General features: G+C 50.5%; 2 protein-coding genes across 3 annotated transcripts; one reads left to right on the plus strand and one right to left on the minus strand.

Moving 5' to 3' along the window:
- Positions 1-3,414: 3,414 nt before the first annotated feature.
- tufm (Tu translation elongation factor, mitochondrial) lies at positions 3,415-14,526 on the plus strand. Of its 2 annotated transcripts, none has more exons than XM_073033424.1 (11): positions 3,415-3,505; positions 3,951-3,991; positions 4,515-4,677; positions 9,677-9,843; positions 10,258-10,362; positions 11,567-11,731; positions 12,430-12,562; positions 12,838-12,942; positions 13,038-13,189; positions 13,628-13,747; positions 14,231-14,526. In XM_073033424.1, exons 1-11 carry the CDS (start codon positions 3,478-3,480, stop codon positions 14,396-14,398), a joined length of 1,347 nt encoding a protein of 448 aa, XP_072889525.1. In that variant the 5' UTR covers positions 3,415-3,477; the 3' UTR covers positions 14,399-14,526. The 2 variants fall into 2 exon arrangements, with proteins under 2 accessions (XP_072889525.1, XP_072889524.1); XM_073033423.1 differs by having other exon boundaries at positions 3,473-3,538.
- sgf29 (SAGA complex associated factor 29) lies at positions 14,488-22,951 on the minus strand. Its single transcript, XM_073033425.1, has 8 exons — positions 21,631-22,951; positions 21,248-21,320; positions 20,956-21,020; positions 18,269-18,398; positions 17,767-17,913; positions 17,419-17,454; positions 16,026-16,188; positions 14,488-15,675 (listed from the first exon to the last, which is right to left on the minus strand). The coding sequence occupies exons 1-8, from the start codon at positions 21,647-21,649 to the stop codon at positions 15,559-15,561; spliced, it is 750 nt and encodes a 249-aa protein (XP_072889526.1). The 5' UTR covers positions 21,650-22,951; the 3' UTR covers positions 14,488-15,558.
- Positions 22,952-24,129: the final 1,178 nt, after the last annotated feature.

Consider the following 24,129-nt stretch of genomic DNA (forward strand, 5'->3'; position numbering starts at 1 on the left):
AAAGAAGCGCATCCAGAGCATGCCTTCCTCTGCAACACACACAAAATGCAGGCGGAGCTCATCGGGCCAGGCAGCATCTATGGACAGAGTGGACAGTCTACGTTTCAGGCCGAGGACCTTCATCAGTGCTACATCAACGAGGAGGTGCAGAAGTCCATAAAACACCCACTCAACTATTCAGTGCCAGAGCAGGTTCTTCCCCTCTGCCATCAGATTTCTGAATCATATTCCACAATCCTGCACTGTACTGCTACTGCAAAGCAACAAACTTCACAGCATACATCAATAGTAACACACGATTCTAGTTTCTTATTCTATTTTGAGTCAGGAACCAAAAAAATGCCAGAAATTCGGGAGAGTTGGGGAGGTGAAGCTGAAGGATCTGAGGGTAGGTAAGTCACCTGGACCTCACCCCAGGATTCTGAAAGAGGAGGCTGAAGAGACTGTGGAGGCAGTCAAGATAATCTTAGTTGGGTGTGGGAGAGATGGCTTCCAGCCAGAGATGGAATCCCACATTCAGGCCTTTCAGTCCATCTAGTCCGTACAGAAGAATTTAACCTGCCAACTCCCATCTACCTGCACTGGAACCATGGCCCTTAATACTCCAACTATCCATGTACCTACCCAAACATTGAAATCCAGCTTGCATGCACCACTGCACTGGCAGCTCGTTACACATTCTCACCACCTTCTGTGTGAAGAAGTTTCCCCTCGTGTTCCCATTAAATTTTCCACCTTCCACCTTAACCCATGACCTCTAGTTGTACTGCCACCCAACCACAGTGGAAAAAAGGATTGGGATCTGGGCCAGCACAGTGCATTTGGCCCAAATGGCCTGTTCCCCAGTGTCTAACTCTGTCAGATCTCACACCAGTATTTCAAATTAATTGGGATCTGTCCCCCCACCCCAACAAGGGAAAAGGAGGGGGGTCTGGTGGGAATTACCCCTCATGGAGCAATTATGCAGAGGGTATGTGAGGAGGGAAGGAGTACTATGGGACAGGGGTGTCAAGGAGGGAGGGACTGATGGTGAGCAGGTGATGAGGAGAGGGGGAAGTGAGGATGGAGTGTGAGGAGCAGAGAGGAGAAAACACCGAAGGACAGATCACACCAAGGGAGAGGGTGGCCAGGAGGAGAGAGGCAGCAAGAAAGGAGTGTGAGGAGCAGTGCAGGAGAGAGGGAGTACAGTGGTAAAAGGGGCAGCAAGGACAGAGGGGCCATCACAGGGGAGGTAACGAGGGAGGGAGTGCTGAGAGAGAAGGGAAGCAAAGCAGGAGGGAGCACACTGGAGAGAGCCGGTGAGGAGGGATGGAGTCTGCAGAATGGAGGAGTGAGGAAAAGGCAAGGAGGGAGCACCATGGGAGAGGGGGAGCGCCTCAGGAGAGAGAGGCAGAGAGGTGGAAATGGGGTAAGGCTGGCCAGCAGGGCCAGGGAGGAAGTGGCACATGAGAGGGAGCGAGTTGCACAGCTGAGGGGCAGCGAGGTGGGAGGGACCACTTCAGGTGAGGCAGTAGGGAGGGAGGGAGCACCAGGGTAAAGCACGTGCGAAGGGCGATGATACATGGACTCTTTAACTGGGAGAAGGAGGGTGGAAGGTGAGATGCACGAACTCTGAGCGGATTATGAATCAGCTGACAGGGAGGATTCTGATTTGGATCCTTCAGCTTTTGGCATCCAGGGCTGCAGAAAGTGATCGGTTACACACCATAATCCTGGTGACAAATATATCACTGCGCACGTCAGGGACTGAGAGAGTGACCCACCAGGAAGAGGAGGAGGGGAATAGGGAAGAGCTACAACCTTCCTTTCCTACATCCCTTCCCATCTCCATTAACCCTTCTTGTCCTCATTACCCCACCACTCGCCCTCTCTCCATGACCCTCTCCCTCAGGAGAGGGACCCCAGCTCTCTCCTTCACTCCTGTCTGCATGAAACCTGAGGCTATTAGTTCCACGTGGCACTGAAGTCAATGGATCCCACTTGCCAACATCAAATCTTAACTGGCCACGGTAAATTTGGGAAAATACCCACCCTTGGGGCGAATTAACACACAGGAACTGTGAGGCCATTTTGCCCATCTGGGTGGGCCAAAGGTTTTCCAGTTTCCAACCCACCATCTAATGGTTTAATGCAAGCTGTTGTAATGGCTGCAACAGTTCAGAGAAGCGGCCTCAGCGCCCCGAGCTGGCGGAGAGCAGGCAGCGGTCCTCCAAGCCACAGCGCCCCGAGCTGGCTGAGAGCAGGCAGCGGTCCTCCAAGCCACAGCGCCCCGGCGCGGGGAGAAGATGTAATTATAAAGAGCAGACCACCCACTCGCGCTTGGTAGCTCTGGGTTACCGGCAGAAGGCATAAGAATGTGGTTGAGAGGGATAGTGGACGGAGAGGAAGAATCGCAGGCAGCACTTTTCTAACTCGCAGCATTCCCAGAGTACAAGGAGGTTTAATTCCAGTGAATGGGCCTCCTACCTTCGGCAACCCCGTCGCCGAGGAGAGGCGGGCGAACCTCCCATTTGCTGCGCCGCTGAAGTCGGGGAGGGTTACATGAAGGCAGTCGGTCCTCCCATCCCTCCGCGCCCCCGCCTGTCTGGGCGGTGTAACCGCACTTGGCTGAGTCGTATGCACCGCCTCCACAGGCAGGGAGGGACAATTACACCTGTTTACTCAGAGCTCCGTCCCCATAGACAGGGAGGCTTTAATTACAGGGCATACACCTATGCATCTAGCTGCTGGGAGGTGTAACCACACGATTGCTCTGCCTTACGACCCCCAAAAATTAAATTTGCTGATGACACGACGCTGATTGGCCTCAAATGCTGGTGGAACACAGCAGGCCAGGCAGCATCTATAGGAAGAAGCACTGTCGACGTTTCGAGCCGAGACCCTTCTGAGTCCTGACAGCCCAGCGCATCAGTAGTTGTAAACTTCTCATGATTCTGGATATTTACAGAGACAGGTGTAAAAAGGGCCCGGAGGATCATTGGAGACCTGAGTCACCCCAACCTCAAACTGTTCCAGCTGCTACCATCCGGAAATGATACCGCAGTATAAAAGCCAGAGCCAACAGGCTCCGGGACATCTTCTTCCACCAGGCCAACAGACTGATTAATTCATGCCGACACAACTGCATTTCTATGTTACATTGACTACTTATTGTAAATTACTATAAATTGCACATTTAGACGGATACGTGACGTAAATATTTTTACTCTTCATGTACATGAAGGATATAAGTAATAAAATCAATTCAGTTCATAACGCTGCTCTGCTACACAGCCCCCACTGGGTGGGAGGGCAGATCACAGGGACCAGTTGGGAGGAGCAAAATTAAATTCCTTCCTTTATCGGGCTCCATGCTTCCCTGTTGCCAATGGAGACGTTGCGGCGGGGCAAGGCGTAGCGTCGGCGCGTCCTGACGTCAACACAGGGCACACGCGCTGTTGGAGCTGCCGTCCTGACGTCAGTTCCTGGGGGTGCAAGATGGCGGCGCTGAGGGCGAGTGCGGGAGGTGAGGTAGAGGTGGAGCGAGGAGCAGATGATGGTAGGGAAAGGGGGGTTGAGAGAGAAATGGTGACGGAGAGACACAGGGTGAAAGGAAAGGAGAGGGATGAAGAGAAGTGGGAGGTGCGAAGCTACATGTGAGATGAGGGGAAGGACGAGGCTTTGAGTTGGTGGCTGGATGAGAGGGACGGAGCAAAAAAGGGATCAGAGATGGAAGAGTTTGGAGTGTCATATGGAATATCGTGCCTGTGTGTAGAGGTGAGAGGAGTTGCGATATTCGGGAGAGCATTGGGAAGAGTTTGGGGTCCGGTTCCTCCATTTGAAGGAAGTCCTGATGGCAGGCGTCAGAAGTAAAAGGATATGGAGTCAGGGCCAAGGGGTAGAAGAAGCAAGTAGACATACCAGCTTTAACCAAGAATCTAGACTGATTGTTCCCTCCCCCTCTCTTCCAGTGCCCAGAGGATGTATCCATGCTTTGCTGGGACTGAGAATGGTGAGTTTCCCCACCTTTCCCCCACCAGATGGGGTCTGCTGCTAATACAGCGATAGTGTAGAGTGTGACAGAACTTTAGAGGAGGCTTCACTCAGTTTTTCACCCTGGGTGTGTGTGATGGGACAGTGTGGAGGGAGCTTCACTCTGTGTCTGACTCTGGAGTGTGTGATGGGATGGTGTGGAGGGAACTTCACTCGGCATCTGATCCCGGGTGTGTGTGATGGGACAGTGTGGAGGGAGCTTCACTCTGTGTCTGACCCCGGGAGTGTGCAATGGGACGGTGTGGAGGGAGCTTCACTCTGTGTCTGACTCTGGGAGTGTGTGATGGGACGGTGTGGAGGGAGTTTCACTCTGTGTCTGACCCCGGGAGTGTGCAATGGGACGGTGTGGAGGGAGATTCACTCTGTGTCTGACCCCGGGAGTGTGTGATGGGACGGGGTGGAGGGAGCTTCACTCAGTATCTCACCCCAGGAGTGTGTGACAGGACACATTGTTAATTCATACTTTTCTGCTGTGACTGCAGCCCACCCTCCTTGCTCCCTGCACCTTTGCTCCTCCCGTTTTCAGGCAGAACCTAGCGACTGAGGCTAAAAAAACATACCTGCGAGAAAAGCCGCACATGAACATCGGGACGATCGGACACGTGGACCACGGGAAAACTACGCTAACGGCTGCCATCACCAAAGGTAGAAACAGTTTATCCACTTCATCACAATGCCGTGCACAAAGAGTAGGTTAAAAGGTTGGCAGAACGTTGTGGATTGAAGGGCCTGTCCTCCACTCTGACTTGTTCTGTGTTCTGCTGTCAGATGTTCGGGTCTATTGGAAAACTTACCTGCAGCGGCATTGCAGGCACAGAGCATCAGGTACACAAGATCCACAGGATCCACATTAAAACATCAACCAAACACAACAAGTAACACAATCAGAACACAGCACAGCACAGTGCAAAGTCAGTGTTGCTGTACTCAGGCAGTGATTGTGGTTGTGTTGGCTGTTCCAGTGGTGTGGGAATTGATTAATTATTGTCTCATGTATGGGGATACAGTGAAAATCTTGTCTTGTATAATGTTTGTACAGATCAGATCATTACACAGAGCACTGAGGCAAAACAAGGTAAAACAGTAACTGAATGCAGAGTAAAGTGTAACAGTTAAAGAGAAAGGGCAGTGCAGGCAGACAATAAGGTGCAAGATCATAAAACAGAATAGACAGTATCGTTTTCCCAAGGGTGGAAATGTCTAATATAGGGGGCATGCTCAAAGGAGATGTGCAAGATTTTTTTTTACACAAAGTGGCGGCTGCCTGGGGTGGTGAGGGACACTGAAAGAGCTTACTTAACCCATCACTACTGTGATTGGTGGAGTTGTGGGTAGTGTAGAATCTGGGCAAAGAATACAGCTCAATATAGATCAGGTGCAGATATGGACAGAGAAGTGGCAGATGGAGTTTCACCCAGATAAATGTGAGGTGTCCAATCACAAACAAGAGAAAATCTGCAAATCTGCAAATGGTGGTAATAGTAGAGGACGGGACGGACTCCCATTTTAATTGAACACCCGTTTAAATTCCACTTCCCATTCCCATCCCAACATCTCAGTCTATGGCCCCCTCGTTGGAGGAGCAACACCTTGTGTTAAGTTCAAAGGTCATGTTGCAATTTTATATAAAACTGGTTAAGCCACATCAGGAGTATTGTGTACAGTTCGGGTGGCCCCACGAGAGGACGATATGTTGGAGAGGGTGTAGAAGAGGTTCACCAGGATGCTGCTGGGCTTAGAGGGCACGTGCTTTCATGCGAAGCTGGACAAACTTATTTTTTTCTTTTAACCTGTGGAGACTGAGGGGAGATCTGATAGAGATTATGAGAGGCATAGATAAGAGTGGACAAGGAGTATCTTTTTCCCAGGGTTGAAATGTGTTAAACCAGAGGATGAGAAAGTGAGAGTGGGTGTTTTTTTACTCAGATTGGTGGATGTCTGGAATATGCAGCCTGGTATGGTGATAGAGGCAAATACAGTTCCAAGAAAAAGTTTGTGAACCTTTGCAGTTACCTGGTTTTCTGCATTAATTGTAGTCTGATCATCTAAGTCACAACAATAGACAAACACAATCTGCCTAAACTAACAACACATAAACAATTGTACTTCTTCTCATTGATACTGAGTACACCATTTAGACAATCACAGTCTAGTATGTGAACACAAAGTGCACTGCAGATGCTGTGGTCAAATCAAGACGTACAAAAAAGCTAGAAGAACTCAGCAGGTCGGGCAGTATCCGTTGATTGCTTCTTTCAATGGATGCTGCCTGACCTGCTGAGTTCATCCAGCTTTTTTGTACATCAAGAAGTATGTGAACCTCTGGGGTAATGGCTTCGACAAAAGCTATTTGGAGTCAGGTGTTCCAATCAGTGAGATGAGATTGGAGGTGTGGGTTGTAGAGGTGCCCTGCCTTATTAACAAAGTCAGGTTACTGACAGAGCCTGCTCTTCTCAAGAAAGATTTCTGTATGTGCATCATGCCTCGATCAAAACAACTTTCAGAGGGCCTTAGAAGAAGATTTGCAGATATGCATGAAGCTGGAAAAGGCTACAGCCACATTTCTAAACGTGTGAGTGTTCGTCAGTCCAGTAAGAGAAACTCTCTATAAATGGAGGAAAGTTAGTATTGTTGTTACTCTCCCTAGAAGTGGGCATCCCAGAAAGATCACACTAAGAGCACAACGTTCAAAGCTGAAGGAGGTACCAAGCAAAAGAGAACAGCAAAAGACCTGCAGAAATCTCCAGAACTTGCAAAAGTCTCTGTTCATGTGTCCACTATAAGAAAAACACTGAACAAGAAGACATTCATAGGACACCACAGAGAAAACCATAACTCTCCAAATTAAAAACATTGCTGCATGTCAAGTTTGCAGAAGACCACTTCGATGTTCCACAATGCTCCTGGACAATGTTCTGTGGACAGATGAGACAAAAGATGAACTTTTTGGCAGAAATGCACGTTGCTGTTTTTGGAGGAAAAAGGACACTACAAACCAACACCTCATCCCAGCTGTGAAGCATGGTGGAAGGGGGAATCATGGTTTGGAGCTGCTTTGCTGCCTCAGGGCCTGGACAGCTTGCCATTGTTGAGGGAACAGGGAATCCAAAATTGCACCGACATTTTACAGGAGAATGTCAGGGTAGCGGTCTGTCACCTGAAGCTTAATAGAAGTTGGATGATGCAACAAGACAAAGATCCAAAGCACAACAGTAAATCGACAACAGAAGAAAATTCGTGTTTTGGAATGGCCAAGTCAGAGTCCAGACCTTAACCCAATTGAAATGCTGTGGCATGACCTGAAGAAGACTGTTCATGCAAGGTATCCCAGAAATATTGATGAACAGAAACAGTTTTGTATGGATAAGTGTACAATTCCTCCTCCCCATTGTGCAAGTCTGATCAGCAGCTGCAGGAAACGTTTGGTGGAGGTTATTGCTGTCAAAGGAGTTTCTAGCAGGTATTAAATACAAGAGTTCACATACTTTTTCCAGCCTGGACTGTGAATGATTAAACAATGTGTTCAATAAAGACATGAAAAGTAATTGCATGTTCTTGTTTAGGCAGATTGCGTTTGTCTATTATTGTGACTTAGATGAAGATCAGACCATGTTATGAGTAATTAATGCTGAAAGCCAGGTAATTGTAAAGGGTTTGTACATTAGAGGCTTTTAAGAAATGTTTAGATAGGCACATGGTTATGAAGAAGATGGAGGGAAATGGACATTGTGTAGGTAGGAGGGATTAGATTTTGGCTGGTTTTGAATTACTTTTGTGGGCTGAAGGGCCTGTTCCTGTGCTGTACTATTTTATGTTTGTCCTACTGGAGCACAGACCGCCAACAGTAGCTTACCAGCGTCCTCGGTCCTGGGCCAATCTTCAATAGACTTGAAGAGACTTCTCCCAGGGATGAGATTGTTGGTGTTTCTGTAACTGGGTCTTTACAGGATGGGATTTTACTGGTCTATATCCTTCTCCCAGGGATGAGATCGTTGGTGTTTCTGTAACTGGGTTTTTACAGGATGGGATTTTACTGGACTATAACCTTCTCCCGGGGATGAGATTGTTGGTGTTTCTTTAACTGGGTTTTTACAGGATGGGATTTTACTGGACTACAACCTTCTCCTGGGGATGAGATTGTTGGTGTTTCTTTAACTCTGGGTGTTTATAGGATGGGATTGCAAATGCAACGCCGGCCCCTCCTTTTGCAGTCGGGCATGGGACCGTCCACGATGGAGTTCAGATACAACAAAGACTTTAAGAGTCACAGAGTTGTACAGGACAGAAGAAGGCACTTCGGCCCAGCTGGCCCGTGGTAACCCAGATTCCCAGCTGAGCCTATCCCATCTGCCTGCATTTGGCCCATATCCATTTACACCTTTCCCATCCATGTACCAGAGCACCTGGAGGAAACCTGTGCATTCACAGGGAGGATGATAACCGTGGCTCATAACCTTTTCTACCCGTGTACCTGTCCAAGTGTCTTTTAAATAGACAATAGACAGTAGGTGCAGGAGTAGGCCATTCGGCCCTTCTAGCCAGCACCGCCATTCACTGTGATCATGACTGATCATACACAGTCAGTACACCGTTCCTGGCCTCTCCCCATATCCCTTGACCCCGCTATCTATGTTGTTAATGTATCTGTCTCAACCACTTCTGTGCAAAAATGTTACTCATCGGATACCTATTAAACCTCTTCACTCTCACTTTAAACCTGTGCCCTCCAGCTCTTGATTCCCCAACACCGGGAGAAAAGACTCTGCACATTCACCCTATCATGGTTTTACATACCTCTGTCTTCTACACTCTGAAGAATAAAGTCCCAACTTGCCCATCCTCTCTCCCTAACTTAGTCGGTCAAGTCCAGGCAACATCCTCATAAATCTCCTTCGCAGGCTTTCCAGCCTAATGGCATCTTTCCTTCAGCAGGGCAACCAAAACTGAACACGGTACTCCAGAAGTGGCATCACCAATGTCCCCTACGTGGGGCACCACGGTAGTGTGGGGTCAGCGCGATTCTTTTACTGTGTGAATCCTCTGAGTTTGATTCCGATGTTCTCATGATGAGTCTGCACGCCCTCCCCGTGCTATGTGTGGGTTTTTTCCAGGTGCTCCGCTTTCATCCCGCAGTCCAAACATGTTCCGGTCAGCAGGTGAATTGGTGATTGTAAATTGTCCTGTGATCGGGCCTGGGTTAAATCGGAGGTTGCTGGGCGGCGTGGCTCGAAAGGGCCAGTAGGACCTATTCCACACCACATCGCTACATAAAATAAAAAATTTTTAAAACTGGTACACAACGTCCCAACACCTGTCCTTTGAGTGCCTAACTGATGAAGGCCAGCATGCTAAATGCCTTCTTCACTGCCCTGTCTCCGTGGGACGCACTTTCAGGGAGCTATATCCACGGGTTCAACAACACTGACCAGGGTCCTGTCGTTCACTTTGAAAGTCTGGCCCTGGTTTATCTTCCCCACCCCCATGTCCTCCTGTATTTTCCCCCTAAGCTGTTTGGAGAAATATGAGTGCATTAATTTGCGGGAGAGAGACGTTATCGGGGTGTTGCTCAGCAAGGGTAAGCTAACCCATCTTTATCCTGTTCCCAACACACTCCTCACCCCCTTCCCCCAACAAATTCTGACAGTCCTGGCGGAGGCTGGAGGAGCCAGATTCAAGAAATATGAGGACATCGACAATGCACCAGAGGAAAAGGCACGGGGCATCACAATCAATGCCTCCCACGTGGAGTACACAACCCCCAACCGCCACTACGCTCACACCGACTGTCCTGGGCACGCCGACTACGTGAAGGTGAGAGGGGATCAGAGGACGGTGGGGGTGGGTGGACAAGTTCATTCACCCCCAACTACAGGTCAGCAGCAGGAAGGTGAGGGAGCTGGGAAGGGTAGGTACAGTTGCTAACCTCTGCCTTTCCTACTCTTACACCCCTTCGACTCACTCCTCTCTTCGCACCCCCCCCTGCCTGACCTGTTTATGTGCACGATATCCATCCTACATCTAAGGTGAGAGATGTGACAGATCACTTTCCATCTCCTCAGTGGGGTTGTCTGTGCACATAACATTCACAACATTACCTGTCCTCCTTCAAGCAGTTGGTGGTTTGCGATTGTCTTGCGTATTTGTTCGAACAGTTCGCGAGTGTGTCTAGCCATTGAGGACCGACTGCCTCTCATGTCTCCTCCGTCTTTTTGTACCCGGTTCCAGAACATGATCACAGGCACAGCGCAGTTGGACGGATGCATACTGGTTGTCGCAGCTACTGATGGGCAGATGCCTCAGACCCGGGAGCACCTTTTGTTGGCCAAGCAGGTAGGAGCCTGTTCTGAGTTCTCTCCATCATCTCTGCCCCCCACCCCCTTTCTTTCCCTTTGTCTCCCCCCTTTCACTTTGCCGTTGAGAAGGTGGCACATTGGGGTCTCTGATGGTGGACATTGCCTTCTTGCGCCTGCCCCTCCTGGAGATATTAATGGTGGTGGGGAGGGATGTATTGGGCTGAGTCTGCTACTCTCTGCATAAGAACATTAGAAATATGAGCAGGAGTCGGTCATCTGGCCCGTCGAGCCTGCTCTGCCATCAATAAGATCATGGCTGATCCGGCCATGGACTGATCTCCACTTACCTGCCTTTTCCCCAAAACCCTTAATTCACCTACTATGCAAAAATCTATCCAACCTTGTCTTAAATATATTTACTGAGGCAACCTCCACCGCTTCGTTGGGCAGAGCCTCTTCCTACATTCCTACTGATTTGAATTTCTGTACCAGACCATGATGCAACACTTCCATCAGGGCATCTTGTCAAGTTTGTTAGTGTTTTGTGACAACCAGAACCTATTTAATCTCCTAAGGAAGTAAAGCATTGAAAAGATCCCCATCTAAGCCAGTCCCATCTGCCCGTAACCCTCTGCCATTCCGATCCGCATTCCTGTACAAGTGTCTTTTAAGGGTTGTTAATGTACCTGCCTCAACCAGTTTCGCTGGCAGCCTTTTCCATACACGGACCACTCACTGGGTGACAAAAACCTGTCCCTTTAAACCTCTCCCCTCACCTCATGGTTTTATAAACCTCTATAAGGTCACCCCTCTGCCTCCTTCACTCCAGGGATAACAATCCCAGCCTGTCCAGCTTTTCCTTATAACTCAGGCCTCCCTCAGTACCAACAACCTTCCTGTAAATCTTTCCAGCTTAAACCCATCCTTCCAAGACAGGGTGACCAGATCTGCACACAGTACTCTAAAGTTCAGCCCCATCAACTTGTACATAACATCCCAACCCCTGTATTCAGTGCCCTGACTGATAAAGGCCAAACAGCTTCTAATGTTCCCGTGCATTCAAATTGCTGAACCTCCCAAGACTCTGGCGCAGCTTCCTTGTGATCGTATCGGTGAGCTGGACCCACGACAGGCCACCCGAGATGTTAAAGCTGCTGTCTCTGTGCGCCGGCGATCCTCCAGTGTAGACTGGGCCACACGTCACATTCACCCTCCTTGACCTTTGAGCACTCTCTCCCCAGATCGGAGTGGACCACATCGTGGTGTACGTGAACAAAGCAGACGCAGTGGAGGATGGCGAGATGCTGGACTTGGTCGAGCTGGAGGTCCGGGAGCTGCTCAGTGAGTTTGGATACGACGGGGAGAAGACGCCCGTGATCTGTGGCTCTGCCCTCTGTGCACTGGAAGTGAGTGCTGCACCCCTGTCCTGGGGCGATCGAAGAGGGCGGGGTGGAGAATGAGTTGGGCTGAGAGGAAGGAGGCGGCTAGTGCAAAAACAAACCAGGGTAGGAGTGCAAAGGATGCTGCTGGCATTTTATTTGGCAGGTTGGTATTTATTGGAACATAGGAGACTGAGGGGTGACCTTACAGAGGTATATAAACCCATGAGGGGCACAGATAGGGTGAATGAGCAGTCTTTTTCCCCAGGGCTGGGGAATCAAGAACCATGGGGCTCAGATACAAGGTGAGAGGAGAGATTTAACAGGGACCCGATGGGCAACTTTTTCACCCACAGGGTGGTCTGTATATAGACAGAGAACAAGTGGTTGAGACCGGTACATGCATAGGAAAGGTTATGAGCCAAGGCGACCTCTCTGAATGTGTGGCTTTCCCCCGGGTGCTCCAGTTTCCTCCCAGCAGTCTAAAGATGTATCGGTTAGTAGGTTAATTGTACATTGTAAATTGTCCTGGGATGAGGCTGAGTTGAATGGGAGGGTTGCTGGCAATGCTGTTTGTCGAGCTGGAGGAGGCTGTTCCACCTTTATGAAATAGGACTTGCTCATGGGGGGGGCATCTTGGTTGGCAGAGACGGGTTGGGCTGGATGCAAGGAAAGGGAAATCTCTTCCGCCTATCTTTCCATCTAAAGTGTTGTTGTGTTCTCAGAACCGGGAGGCAGAGATGGGCAGAGAGTCGATTCTGAAACTGCTGGAGGCTGTGGACACCTTCATTCCTCTTCCCAAACGGGACCTGGATCACCCGTTCCTGCTGCCCATTGAGCAGATCTACTCCATCCCAGGTATCTGGCACAGTCTTTGTCCCCTCCCACCATTTCCCATCCCCTCACAGCCGCCTCCTCACACTCCCCATTCCTCTTTCCGCTGCTCACTCCTTACTCCTCCCCATTGACTCTCCCTGGGGTGCATGCTCCACCCCCCACACAGGTGGGAGCATGATGTACAGGGGAGGGGGAGAAGATCCCGGGTCTCCCTGAACTCTAGATTTACCTGTAATGTCTGTCTCTCCTGTTGCACTCCACCTCCCTCCACATTCCTCTCTTTACCCCACCAACAGGACGAGGAACAGTAGTGACGGGAACACTGGAGAGAGGCATTATCAAAAAGGGAGAGGACTGTGAGTTCATCGGTCACAACAAGAGCCTGCGCTCCGTGGTCACTGGTAAGTCAGGGCACATCCAGAGGCGTTCCCATACCCCTCTCTCACCTCTGCTCCACTCCCTGCCACCACTCATGGCCACCTCTCCCCACCCACAGGGATCGAGATGTTCCACCAGAACCTAGAGCGGGCTGAGGCGGGAGACAACCTGGGGGCTCTAGTGCGCGGCCTGAAGCGGGAGGACGTGCGCCGTGGGATGGTGCTGTGTAAGCCTGACTCTGTCAGGCCCCACCAGAAGGTGGAGGCACAGGTAAACAGTTACGCTGCACCCCTCCCCCTCCACTTTCTCCCTCCTACCCTGGACATTCTCTCTCCTCCCCCACTCCTATCAGCAAGGTACAAAAGCCCGAGGGCACCCCACCATCGAGGACAGTTATAGACTGTTGAATGCTTCCCTATTGTGAAAACTCACTGTTCACAGTATAATCTATCTTGTTATGATTTTACACCTTCTTGTCTGCCTACACTGCACTTTCTCTGTGGTGGTTCCAACTTTATTCTGCATTCTGTTATTGTTTTGCCTTGTTCTACCTCAATGCACTGTGTAATGATCTGATCTGTATGAACTGTTTTTCACTGTATCTTGGTACATGCGACAATAATAAACCAATACCCAAGTTCTTCAATGTGCCTCGGTAAAGATGACGCTCATAAGCCAATTTACCAATGTTCTCTCTGCCCTGCGCAGGTGTACGTACTGAGTAAGGAAGAAGGGGGTCGTCACAAGCCGTTCGTCACTAACTTCATGCCAGTGATGTTCTCCCTCACGTGGGACATGGTCTGCCGGGTGGAACTGCCAAAGGGCAAGGTGAGGGGGGGGGGGGGGTTAGTGGGCACTGAGGGAGGGTACAGGACACACACACAAAGGTTGGGACTTTATTCCTGCAGCAGAGGAGACTGAGGGGGTGACCTTACAGTGGTGTGTAAAACCCTAAGAGGCACAGTGGGGTGAATGTCTGTCTTCATTCCCATGGCACAGGTGTAAGGTGAGGGGAGAGTGACTTGTTCACACTGGGAGGGGTCCGTACGTGGAACGAACTGCCCAGAGGAAGTGGCTGAGGCAGGTACATGTAATGGGAGACAAATGGGGCTGGATGGGATGGGAGTCTGGGTATGCGGCTGAAGGGCATGTTTCTGTGGTGTGACTGCACCACCTCCCTGCACTGTCTCACACACACACACACACACAGTGTACACCGTCTGATGCTGGGACACACAGGCTGTAGAGGGGCCTGCACCTTGACTGAGCATTCCCCACACTCACTTCTTTTCCCTCTTCCTCTCTCTGCAGGAGCTGGTCATGCCTGGGGAAGACACCTCCCTCACCCTCACTCTGCGGCAGCCCATGGTGTTGGAGAAAGGCCAGCGTTTCACCCTGAGGGATGGAAACAAGACCATCGGTACAGGTCTGGTCACCAGCGTCCTGCAGAGCACCCCCGATGACATCAACTGGGGCTGACCTGTGCCCCTCAGTGCACCCATACCAAATCCTGTAACTGGTCCCTCCCCAAGGTCTCTCTCTCTCTCTCTCAGATGTTATTTAAAATGTTCTTTTTTATTAAAAATAAACTCATTGAAGAACGAAAAGTGTTGAATGGCTGGATGGATCAAAGTACTGGGGAGAAGTTCCTTTCAGTCTGTCCCATCACACAGAGGGCAAAGCTTCCTCCAAACCATCCCATCACACACTCCCGGGGTCAGACACAGAGTGAATCTCCCTCCACACCGTCCCATCACACACTCCCGGGGTCAGACACAGAGTGAATCTCCCTCCACACCGTCCCATCACACACTCTCGGGGTCAGACACCGAGTGAAGCTCCCTCCACACCGTCCCATCACACATTCCTGGGGTCAGACACAGAGTGAAGCTTCCTCCACACTGTCCCATCACACATTCCCGGGGTCAGACAGAGTGAATCTCCCTCCACACTGTCCCATCACACATTCCCGGGGTCAGACACAGAGTGAAACTCCCTCCAAACCATCCCACCACACACTCCTGGGGTCAGACACAGAGTGAATCTCCCTCCACACCGTCCCATCACACACTCCCGGGGTCAGACACAGAGTGAATCTCCCTCCACACCGTCCCATCACACACTCTCGGGGTCAGACACCGAGTGAAGCTCCCTCCACACCGTCCCATCACACATTCCTGGGGTCAGACACAGAGTGAAGCTTCCTCCACACTGTCCCATCACACATTCCCGGGGTCAGACAGAGTGAATCTCCCTCCACACTGTCCCATCACACATTCCCGGGGTCAGACACAGAGTGAAACTCCCTCCACACCGTCCCATCACACACTCCCGGGGCCAAACACAGATTGAAACTCTCCCTCCACACTGTTCCATCACACACTCCTGGGGTCAGACAGAGTGAATCTCCCTCCACGTCATCCCATCACACACTCCCGGGGTCAGACACAGAGTGAAACTCCCTCTGCATTGTCCCAACACACACGCAAGAACCACAGCTCTGCCTGACCAGGGACTTGACCACAATAACTTCCAAATGCATTTATTCGAACGAGTGGATGTGAACACGCGCCTCACCAACAATTCCTCCCCCCCCCCCCGTCCAGTCAACACTTTTCCAGTAAGGCCCAAAAGGCCCATCACTTTTTCTTGGTCTCTTTGCAAGCCACAACGTAACGCTGGGCCACGTTGAGTGGAGGGGAGTATCCATCGGCATAGGAGGTGTCCTCAAAGAGGACTGAGTAATCGTCCTGGGGCTGGGGAGAGAGGAGACATTAAAGGGTAGAAATCAGTATGTTGATGGCTACGTATTACCTCACCCACCCTTCCCCAGCAGAAACCCCACCATGACCTACAGCACGTGGAAATGTACAGTGGGCAGTTGGCCGACTCCCAGTCCCTCTCTCCTAGGAGTTGTTCTGTTCACTGTCTGGTCCTTCTCCCTTCGGGGAGATCCGTAAACTGTCCAGTGTCCCCAGCCCCTCTGGAAGGGTAGAAGCTGAACAGGAGATCTGACTGAGTTTGATAAGAGGCTCAGATGTAGTGATCAGCCTGATCCTTTGTCCCAGGTCAAGGCCCAGAGAGACCCCACCCTGCCCGCACTCACCCGCTGGGGAGGAGCGTGGATGAGAGCTCGATAGAAGCAGGTGGTCTGTGGATAGAGAGCAAGGACTAACTGGTCCTTCTGGAAGAGGGCTTCTGGGTCCGTCTCCGGGTTCGCCTTCCACTGCGGCAGCGGGATTATCCGCCTTCGGCTCAGCGTGTGGCGGCTGTCGCAGTCAAACACACAAGGCAGAGTCAGTGTCAGCAAAGGCTTACTATGGGTCTCGGAGAGGGGCTGGGAGGAAGGGAGAAGGGAAGGAGCAAGAAAGGGCACTCAGGAAAGGAGGAAGGAGTGGTGATGAGGTGGGAGGGGATGGAGGATGCGGGAGGGAGACTGAGGAAGGAAAGGTGGGGCAGTTGGCAAAGAGCGATGGAAGTTGAAGGGATGGTGAGAAAGGTGGATAGTCATTAAGCACGACAGCACAAACACAGGCTATTTGGCTCACCTAGTCCATCCCAACCTGATGTTCTAGTTCTACTCTTGGCTAGCTTGAGAGGGTAAAGCCTGCATGCATTCACCTTAACTATTATTTTGTATACCTCCAGAAGATCTCTTGGCATTCTCCTGCGCTGCAGGTCAGGCTGAGCTATGTGTCTCTTCAGTCAATACTTATCATTGCCCATCAGTCAAACCTATTCAACCTTTCCCTATAACTCAGGTCTTCACTGCACTCTTTCAATCTTAACTATCATTCCTCTAGGTAACCAGAACTGCACACAATGCTCCAAATCCAGCCTCACCAATGTCTTGTACAACTTTAACTCCTGTACTCAGGGCTCTTATTTACAAGGGCCTATGTGCCCAAAACTCTTTTTAAGACCATATCTACCTACGACGGCAAGGAATTATGGATCTGTATTCCCAGCTCCCTTTGTTCTACTGCAGTCCTCAGTGCCCTGCTATTCCTTGTGAAAGACCTACCCTGGTTTGTCTTGCCAAAGTGGAACACTTAATACTTGTCTACATTAAATTCCATTTGCCATTTTTCTAACTGGTCCAGATCCCGATTCAAGCTTTGATAGTCTTCCTCATTGGTGTCATCTCTGCCAATTTGCTGATCCAGTTTACCACATTATCATTCAAATCATTGATCTGGATGACAAACAACAATGGACCCTGCAGCACAACACCAGTAACAGGTCTTCAGTCAGAGAAGCCACCCTCTACTACCACTCTCTGGCTAAAGTCCATGCAGCCAACATCCACTGCCTTTCCTTAATGAACTTTCCTTGTATACAGTTGGTTAGACGCGACCTATCATACACAAGCCACGTTAACTATCCATTATCAAGTCCCGTCTAGCTAAATACTTATAAATTCTGCATGAGCGGGACAGGGACGGCAAGGGATTAGAGAAGGAAAGGGAGGTACAAAACAGGTCAAAATTCCTACTCACTCTTTGCCTTCCTCATCAATGTCATCAACCTCATACCTGTGGGTGAAAATGGACTGAGATCAGAGGGAGGGCGAGAGAGATTGCAACCCCTTCCCTCTCCCAAACAGCCCACCTCAATTGAGCCCCACTCACCAACACCCCCAGCACTTCCAACACACCTTCCTGCTCAACTCATCCTCTGTCACCACCCCAGACCCTCCCACCTAACCTCTCCATCAGATCAACATTCCTGCCCCCCTTCCATTCCTCCCTCCTCACCACCACCTCAAACCTCCACATTCTATCACTCCCTCCCACCTTCTCTCACTCCATCCCATTCCCCCCTCTTCCGACCCAGTCCCCCCTCACTTGTTGGTGCTGTGGTTATAGCTGACGGCCTCGGCCAGGATCCACTGCTCATCGGCGTCCAGACCCTTCACTCTTGCTGCCACCTTATCGCCCGGCTTCACCACGTAATCCCCCGATGCAGGGATCGCCCCGCACAGCGGGGGAGGTCTGTCCGCGGGCAGGGGAGAGGGGGTGAAAGGAAGGAGAGACTTGAGCTTCTCTTCAGTAAATACCCATCATTGCCCATCAGGTATTGGGGGAGGGATGGAGGGAGAGGTGACGAAGACAGTAGGATGGGGTAGTAGGAGGGAAAAAGACGGTGGGGTGGTGGGGGAGACTAGGGTGAATTTCGTTGCTTGTTGTGTTCTGTTTGCCGAACATTGTGAGCTTGCTGTGTTGACGGCAGGATGTGTGGCAACTCTTGCGGGCTACCCCCAGCACATCCTCAGGTTGTGTTGGTTGTAAAACGATGCATTTCACTGTTTCAATGTACTCGAGGAGGACAAATGGAGGGGGTACCTACTTGTCTCCGGGCCGGCCGATCCAGAGGGGGAGGGTCATCGCTGACTGCTGGAGAAGAGTCATCAGCACGCCCCGTCTCATCGTCTTCCGAGGGGGCTCTGCCTCATTGTACAGACCCGCATTCCTTGCCGCTGACGGGGTGGAGGAGAGAGAGAGATAGTCGTCACACTCTGTTCCTGACCTTTCCCTTCCATCCTCCTTCAACTACCATCCATCCCTCCACTCCCTTCTCTCCTCCCTTCTTCCCACCCTTGCTCCAAACCCCACTCCACCACTCCTCTCCAAACCTCCAACCCTCTCCCCCTCCAACCTCCCCATCTCCATCTATCCCTTCAACCCTCCATCTCTCCCATCTCCTCTCCATCCCCTTCACACCTCCCCTCCTTCCTTTCCCAGTCCCTCCCTCAATAGCACCCCATCCCTCTACACTTCCCCATTCACTCCCTCCCTCAGACTGCCCCACCTCCTTCATCCTCCTCTATTATTTCCTGTTCATCCCTCCCCTCAACAAACTCCAATGTGGAGGAGATGTTGGAGGTGTATAAAACCTTGTGGGGCACAGATAGAGGGGTGGAGATATGTCTCCACCAAAGAAGATGTAAGATGTTCCTTCACTCCGCTAGCCTGCAGGTCACCTGTTTAGCACCCCCTGCCCCCAATCAGGGTCACGTGAAGCTATGGGTGCACATCCCAAGTCCTGGTCGCACAACCACAGTCTCTGAAGAGTATTGATCATGGCTGCGGTCACTCGCCTTGTAAGGACAATCCGCAGAAGGTGGCAACAGCAAACCACTTGTGCAGAAAAAAAAACGAAGAACTATCATGGTCAAAGGGAGACCATGATAGCTCACATCATACGACCTGGCACACAACCAACGAATCAGACAGGGAAGAGCACAGAGGAGATTTACAAAGATGTTGCTGGAACTCGAGGGACTGAGTTATGGAGCGAGGTTGGGACTTTATTCACTGGAGACTAAGGGCTGACCTTACAGAGGTGTTTAAAATCATCAGGGGCACAGACGGGGTGAAAGTACAAGGTCTTTTCCCCAGGGTTTGGGAATCAAGAACTAGATGACACAGATTTAAGGTGAGAGGGGAGAGATTTAATAGGGATCCGAGGCGCAACGTTTTCACCCAGAGGGTGGACTGCACACAGAACAAGTTGCGCCAGGAACACTAAATACATTTAAAAGACATTCGGAGAGTGGACAGGAAAGGTTTAGAGGAAAACGGGCCACACACAGTCAGATGGGACAGGCTCAGCTTGAATGAGTTGTGGCAAAGGGTATTTTTTTTTCTGTGCTGTGTGACTCTCGGACTGGGGTCAGCAACGTCCAGTTGGGACCAACTGGTGTTCACCACACCTACCCACGGTGTAGACTCACCCCACAATAACCTCCAGCCCTACCACAGCCCATCTGAAGACATGATCCATTCTGGTCGCCTCACTACAGGAAAGACATGGAAACCATAGAAAGGGTGCAGAGGAGATTTACAAGGATGTTGCCTGGATTGGGGAGCATGCCTTATGAGAATAGGTTGAGTGAACGCGGCCTGTTTTTCTTGGAGCGACGGAGGATGAGAGGTGGCCTGATAGACGTGTATAAGGTGATGAGAGGCATTGATCATGTGGATAGTCAGAGGCTTTTCCCCAGGGCTGAAATGGCTAGCACAAGAGGGCACAGTTTTAAGGTGCTTGGAAGTAGGTACAGAGATGTCAGAGGTAAATTTTTTGCACAGAGTGGTGAGTGTGTGGAATGGGCTGCCAGCAATGGTGGTGGAGGCGGAAATGATAAGATCTTTTAAGAGACTCTTGGACGGGTACATGGAGCTCAAAAAAATAGAGGGCTATGGATAACCCTAGGTAATTTCTAAGGTAAGGACATATTCAACACAACTCTGTGGGCCGAAAGGACTGTATTGTACTGTAGGTTATCTATGTTTCTACAATCCCAAACAGTGGGGGGGGGGGGGATCAGTGGCTGGGAGTGGGGAGGGGTTGGAAAAAGTAGGGGTGAAGGACAGAACGAGGTTCCTCCTGGCTGAACAGCTGGAGTGGGGTACAAAGCCTGCCCTCTATCTGCCTTTTCTCCCACTGTCACCCCCTCCCTTCCCAACATCCTCCCCCAACTCTCCTGCAGCTAATTCTGTCTGCCCCTCTACTCTCACACCCTTGCCATCTTGTGGAAGTTACAGTAATGCAAGGCTTAACATAATGTCCAGGCTAAGACACAACGCACACAGCCAGGCAAGAAAGGTTTGAAGATGAGAGCTTCCCTTTGCCCAGCATATTCGCTTACCGGAGAGAAAATCAGAATAACGCAAGGAGGTGAAACACACACACACCAACTAATGGACAATTGCTTTAATAACTTCAAAATATCATCGGTTGTCAGCTTGTACTTTCTATTGACTTTAAACACCAATTGATCTAGCAATTAAGGAATTCAAACATACAGTCAGTATCTGTAACTGCAAGTCAATTCTGTATAAAAATGGCATTTCTCTGCACAGGCTTCAGAACAGTGTGGGTGACGGGTCACACTGTTCTCCTTGTGCACAAGTAAAATAAAGTATGTTTGAGCAATGGGTGTGAGTTTTCAGAGTCCAGTTAATCGGCGACAACAACTTGCTCTCCCTTCCCTCCCCCTCTGCACAACTCTGACCCTCCACCCCCCCACTCACCAATCCGCCGTTCCTCCAGGATTGATTTGATCTCTGCGATTTTGTCCAGCGCCTTCCGTAGGATGCTAGGGGAGGGACAACAGTGGAGGGATTGAGTGGTTGAGGGAGAAGGGATGGAGAAAAAGCGTGAGTGGGGGGGAAGAAAGGTAGGGTTGTAGGAGGGCATGGGGATGTCAGTGGGGGGGAAGAATTGTGAGGTTAGACATAACGAATGATTTGGAAGGGGTAGGTGGGTGGGGATGGAAGGGTAAGCAGGAAGAGGGGATGGGCAGATGGTTGGGAGTTCACTCACTTGCACTCTGCTTCTCCATCGGCTTTGGCTGTTGTGTAGAGACCCCTGAGCTTGGTACGGTAGTACGGGGATACTGGGGGTGGGGGAAGACTGACGTCAGAGAGTGTCCTCTCCCCACTACACTTCCTCCCACAGACACCCCTCCCTCCCCGCCCGCATCGCCAATTCCCTCTCCCACACCCTTCCCAGTCTACATCACCCACTACCTCCCCTACGCCCTTCCCCATCTGCGTCGCCCCTCCCCGCACTTTCCACCTGTGTCACCCCCTCCCTCCCTCCCCAATGCTCCTCCCCATCTGCATCACCCCTCCCTCCCCTACACCCCTCCCCACACACCCTTTCCCATTTGTTACCCCTCCCCTCCCATCACTGGGGTCTCTCACTCTTTTGTTCCGTTTGCATCCGCTCGTGGGTTTTCTGAATGTTCACGAGGTTGTGTTCACTGCGGGACCTCTCCTCCTGGGGTGGGGGGGTAGAAGGGAGGGGAGAGTCAGTGCAGGCAGACAGCAGGGTGTGAGGTAGATTGTGAGGTCAAGAATCCATCTTATCACAGCATAGAAGTAGAAACTGTCCGTGAGCCTGGTAGGACGAGCTTTCAGGCTTTTGTATCTTCTGCCCAATGAGAGAGGGGAGAAGAGAGAATGTTTGAGGTGGGAGGGGCTTTGATTTTGCTGGCTGCTTCACTGAGGCAGCTGGAGGTGTAGACAGAGTTTGTGGAAGGGTGGCTTGTTTCCATGATGTTCTGAGCTGTGCTAAAGTCAAAGTACATTTATTATTGAAGTACATAAGTAGAATGCAACTGTGAGATTCATCTTCCCGGACAGCCACCGAACAGAGAAACAGCATGGAACCTGTTCAGAGAAAAACACCAAACACCCAACGTGCAAAAAAATAAATCATGCAAATGGGGGGGAAAAAATGAGCAAATAACACACAGAATATTAAACATCAAACCACAGAGTCCTTGAAACAGTCTAGGAACATTCAGTTCAATTGAGCGCTGTGCTGTCCGTTAGCTGCCGGCTGAGAGCCGATCTGCCCCGATCAAAATTGCACAGAATAGCAATAAAAAAATGAGTAACCAGAAACACAGACAACATGAACTGTCGAGTCCTCTACAAACAAGTCCGATCCACAAAACACACGAATCAAATCTTGCCCAAGACCCAAGACTCCTGTATCTTCCTCCAGCAGCAAGTGAGAGGGAGAGGGGGACCAGTCAAACGGAGGCAGATGGCACCGAACATCGTTGCTTACCTGCTGCTCTCATTCTTATTGATTTCAATCTTGCCTGACGCTGTAATTGGTGAGATCGGCAAGAAACAGATGGTTTTGCGCTCCCCCATTAGGCCACACACTCCGCTTTAAACCACGCTGAATTCCCTCAGAGACAGAAAAAGCACCAGATCGCTCAGTTGGCCCAAAACCACATCATTGCTCCAATCACACACAAATTAGTAGCAGTTTACTTAAAAGAAGAAGAAATAGTTTTGTGAACTGCCTGCAGGATGTCGCCATTAGTCCACAATCTTGTCCACAACTCTGTGTGGGACTTATACATGCATGGAGGTGGATTAACTGGATACACCATGATCCTGACCACATTTCCCATACCACCACAGGCAGGTGTTGAAGCAAATACTCAATGTATGGAGAGCCACCATTAGCAAACAATAAACAGCCTACCCAGACACCTTCCACATCCTTGGCAAGGTCTTCAATCAGACTACATCAGCTACAGCAGCTAAACTACCATCAGGAATGTCTACCGTTGCACCCCTGGACTGCATTTCAGGAAATCTGCATACAGGCAGAGACAGGGCAAGGCACCAGAGGTAAGAACCACTTAGAGGAAGTTGTGGGAGGCAGAGGAGTGACTAGAGATTGCATCCAATTGGTGGACTGGGTTGTGTTCACGGACTTGTCAGAGGACATAAATGAACCCTGTTGTCCCTGACTTTATAACCACAGTCTTGGGCAAGTGCATCACCCCAAATCATTCGGTCTTCCCTAACCAGAAGCTCAGGATGCACCAAGCGATCCGCAATCTGCTAACTGCTAGATTGGTTGTGTTCAAATCTGGTGACCGTGGAAAGAACAAGAAGCCCAAACAGACCTCCAGAAAGCCATCACACGTGCAAAGTGGCAATTCTGGACCAGGCTGCTTAACAGTTAAAGCAGGGTTTGAATGCTATCACCTCCCACAAAGTGAAGCCACACGACACATAAGCCATGATTGGCTCAATTGCCTTTATGCTCGCTTTGACTGACGAAATGCGGAGGAACAATCACAACCCTGTGATTTCAGTCTGAGTGTCCTCCAGGAGGGTGAAGCCAAGGTAGATGTCCATGGGCCAGTCCTCATCAGGAGATCTGAGTTGGAGAGGGTCAGTAACTTTAAAGTCCTTGGTGTCATCATTCCCGAGGATCAACCTGATGCTATCACAAAGAAGGCATGAAAGATTCTACTTTCTTATAAGTTTGCATAGATTTGGCATGTCATCTAGAACTTTTGACAAGCTTCTATAGGTGCACAGCGGACTGTATCTGATGGTTGCATCGCACTGACGCCCAGGAACAGAAACTGGTGAATACAGCCCATCCCCACCCCCATTACAGGCAAAGCTCTCCCCACCATTAACACGTCTACACAGAGCACTGCCACAGGAAAGCAGCATCCATCATCAAGGATTCCCACCATCCAGGCCATGCTCTCGTCACATCGGGCAGGAGATACAGAATCCTGAGATCCCACACTACCAGGTTCAGGAACAGATACTGCCCTAGACCATCAGTTTCCAGGACCAGCGTGGATAACTTCACTCACCACAACTCCACCCGATTCCGCAACCTACGGATTTGCTTTAAAGGACTCTACAACT

This window comes from Hemitrygon akajei, chromosome 31 (genome assembly GCF_048418815.1).
Source record: "Hemitrygon akajei chromosome 31, sHemAka1.3, whole genome shotgun sequence".
In the NCBI taxonomy this organism is placed as follows: Eukaryota; Metazoa; Chordata; class Chondrichthyes; order Myliobatiformes; family Dasyatidae; genus Hemitrygon; species Hemitrygon akajei.

Bases quoted from the DNA above. Each gene is read 5' to 3' on its own strand.
- tufm (XM_073033423.1), top strand. From the start codon at position 3,478: ATGGCGGCGCTGAGGGCGAGTGCGGGAGGTGAGGTAGAGGTGGAGCGA. The intron at 10,363-11,566 runs GTAGGAGCCTGT...CTCTCTCCCCAG, and splicing joins ACCTTTTGTTGGCCAAGCAG to ATCGGAGTGGACCACATCGT. The intron at 13,748-14,230 runs GTGAGGGGGGGG...CTCTCTCTGCAG, and splicing joins TGGAACTGCCAAAGGGCAAG to GAGCTGGTCATGCCTGGGGA.
- sgf29 (XM_073033425.1), bottom strand. The intron at 18,399-20,955 runs GTGAGTGGGGGG...CCACCCCGTCAG, and splicing joins CCTGGAGGAACGGCGGATTG to CGGCAAGGAATGCGGGTCTG. The intron at 16,189-17,418 runs GTGAGTAGGAAT...TGACTGCGACAG, and splicing joins ATTGATGAGGAAGGCAAAGA to CCGCCACACGCTGAGCCGAA.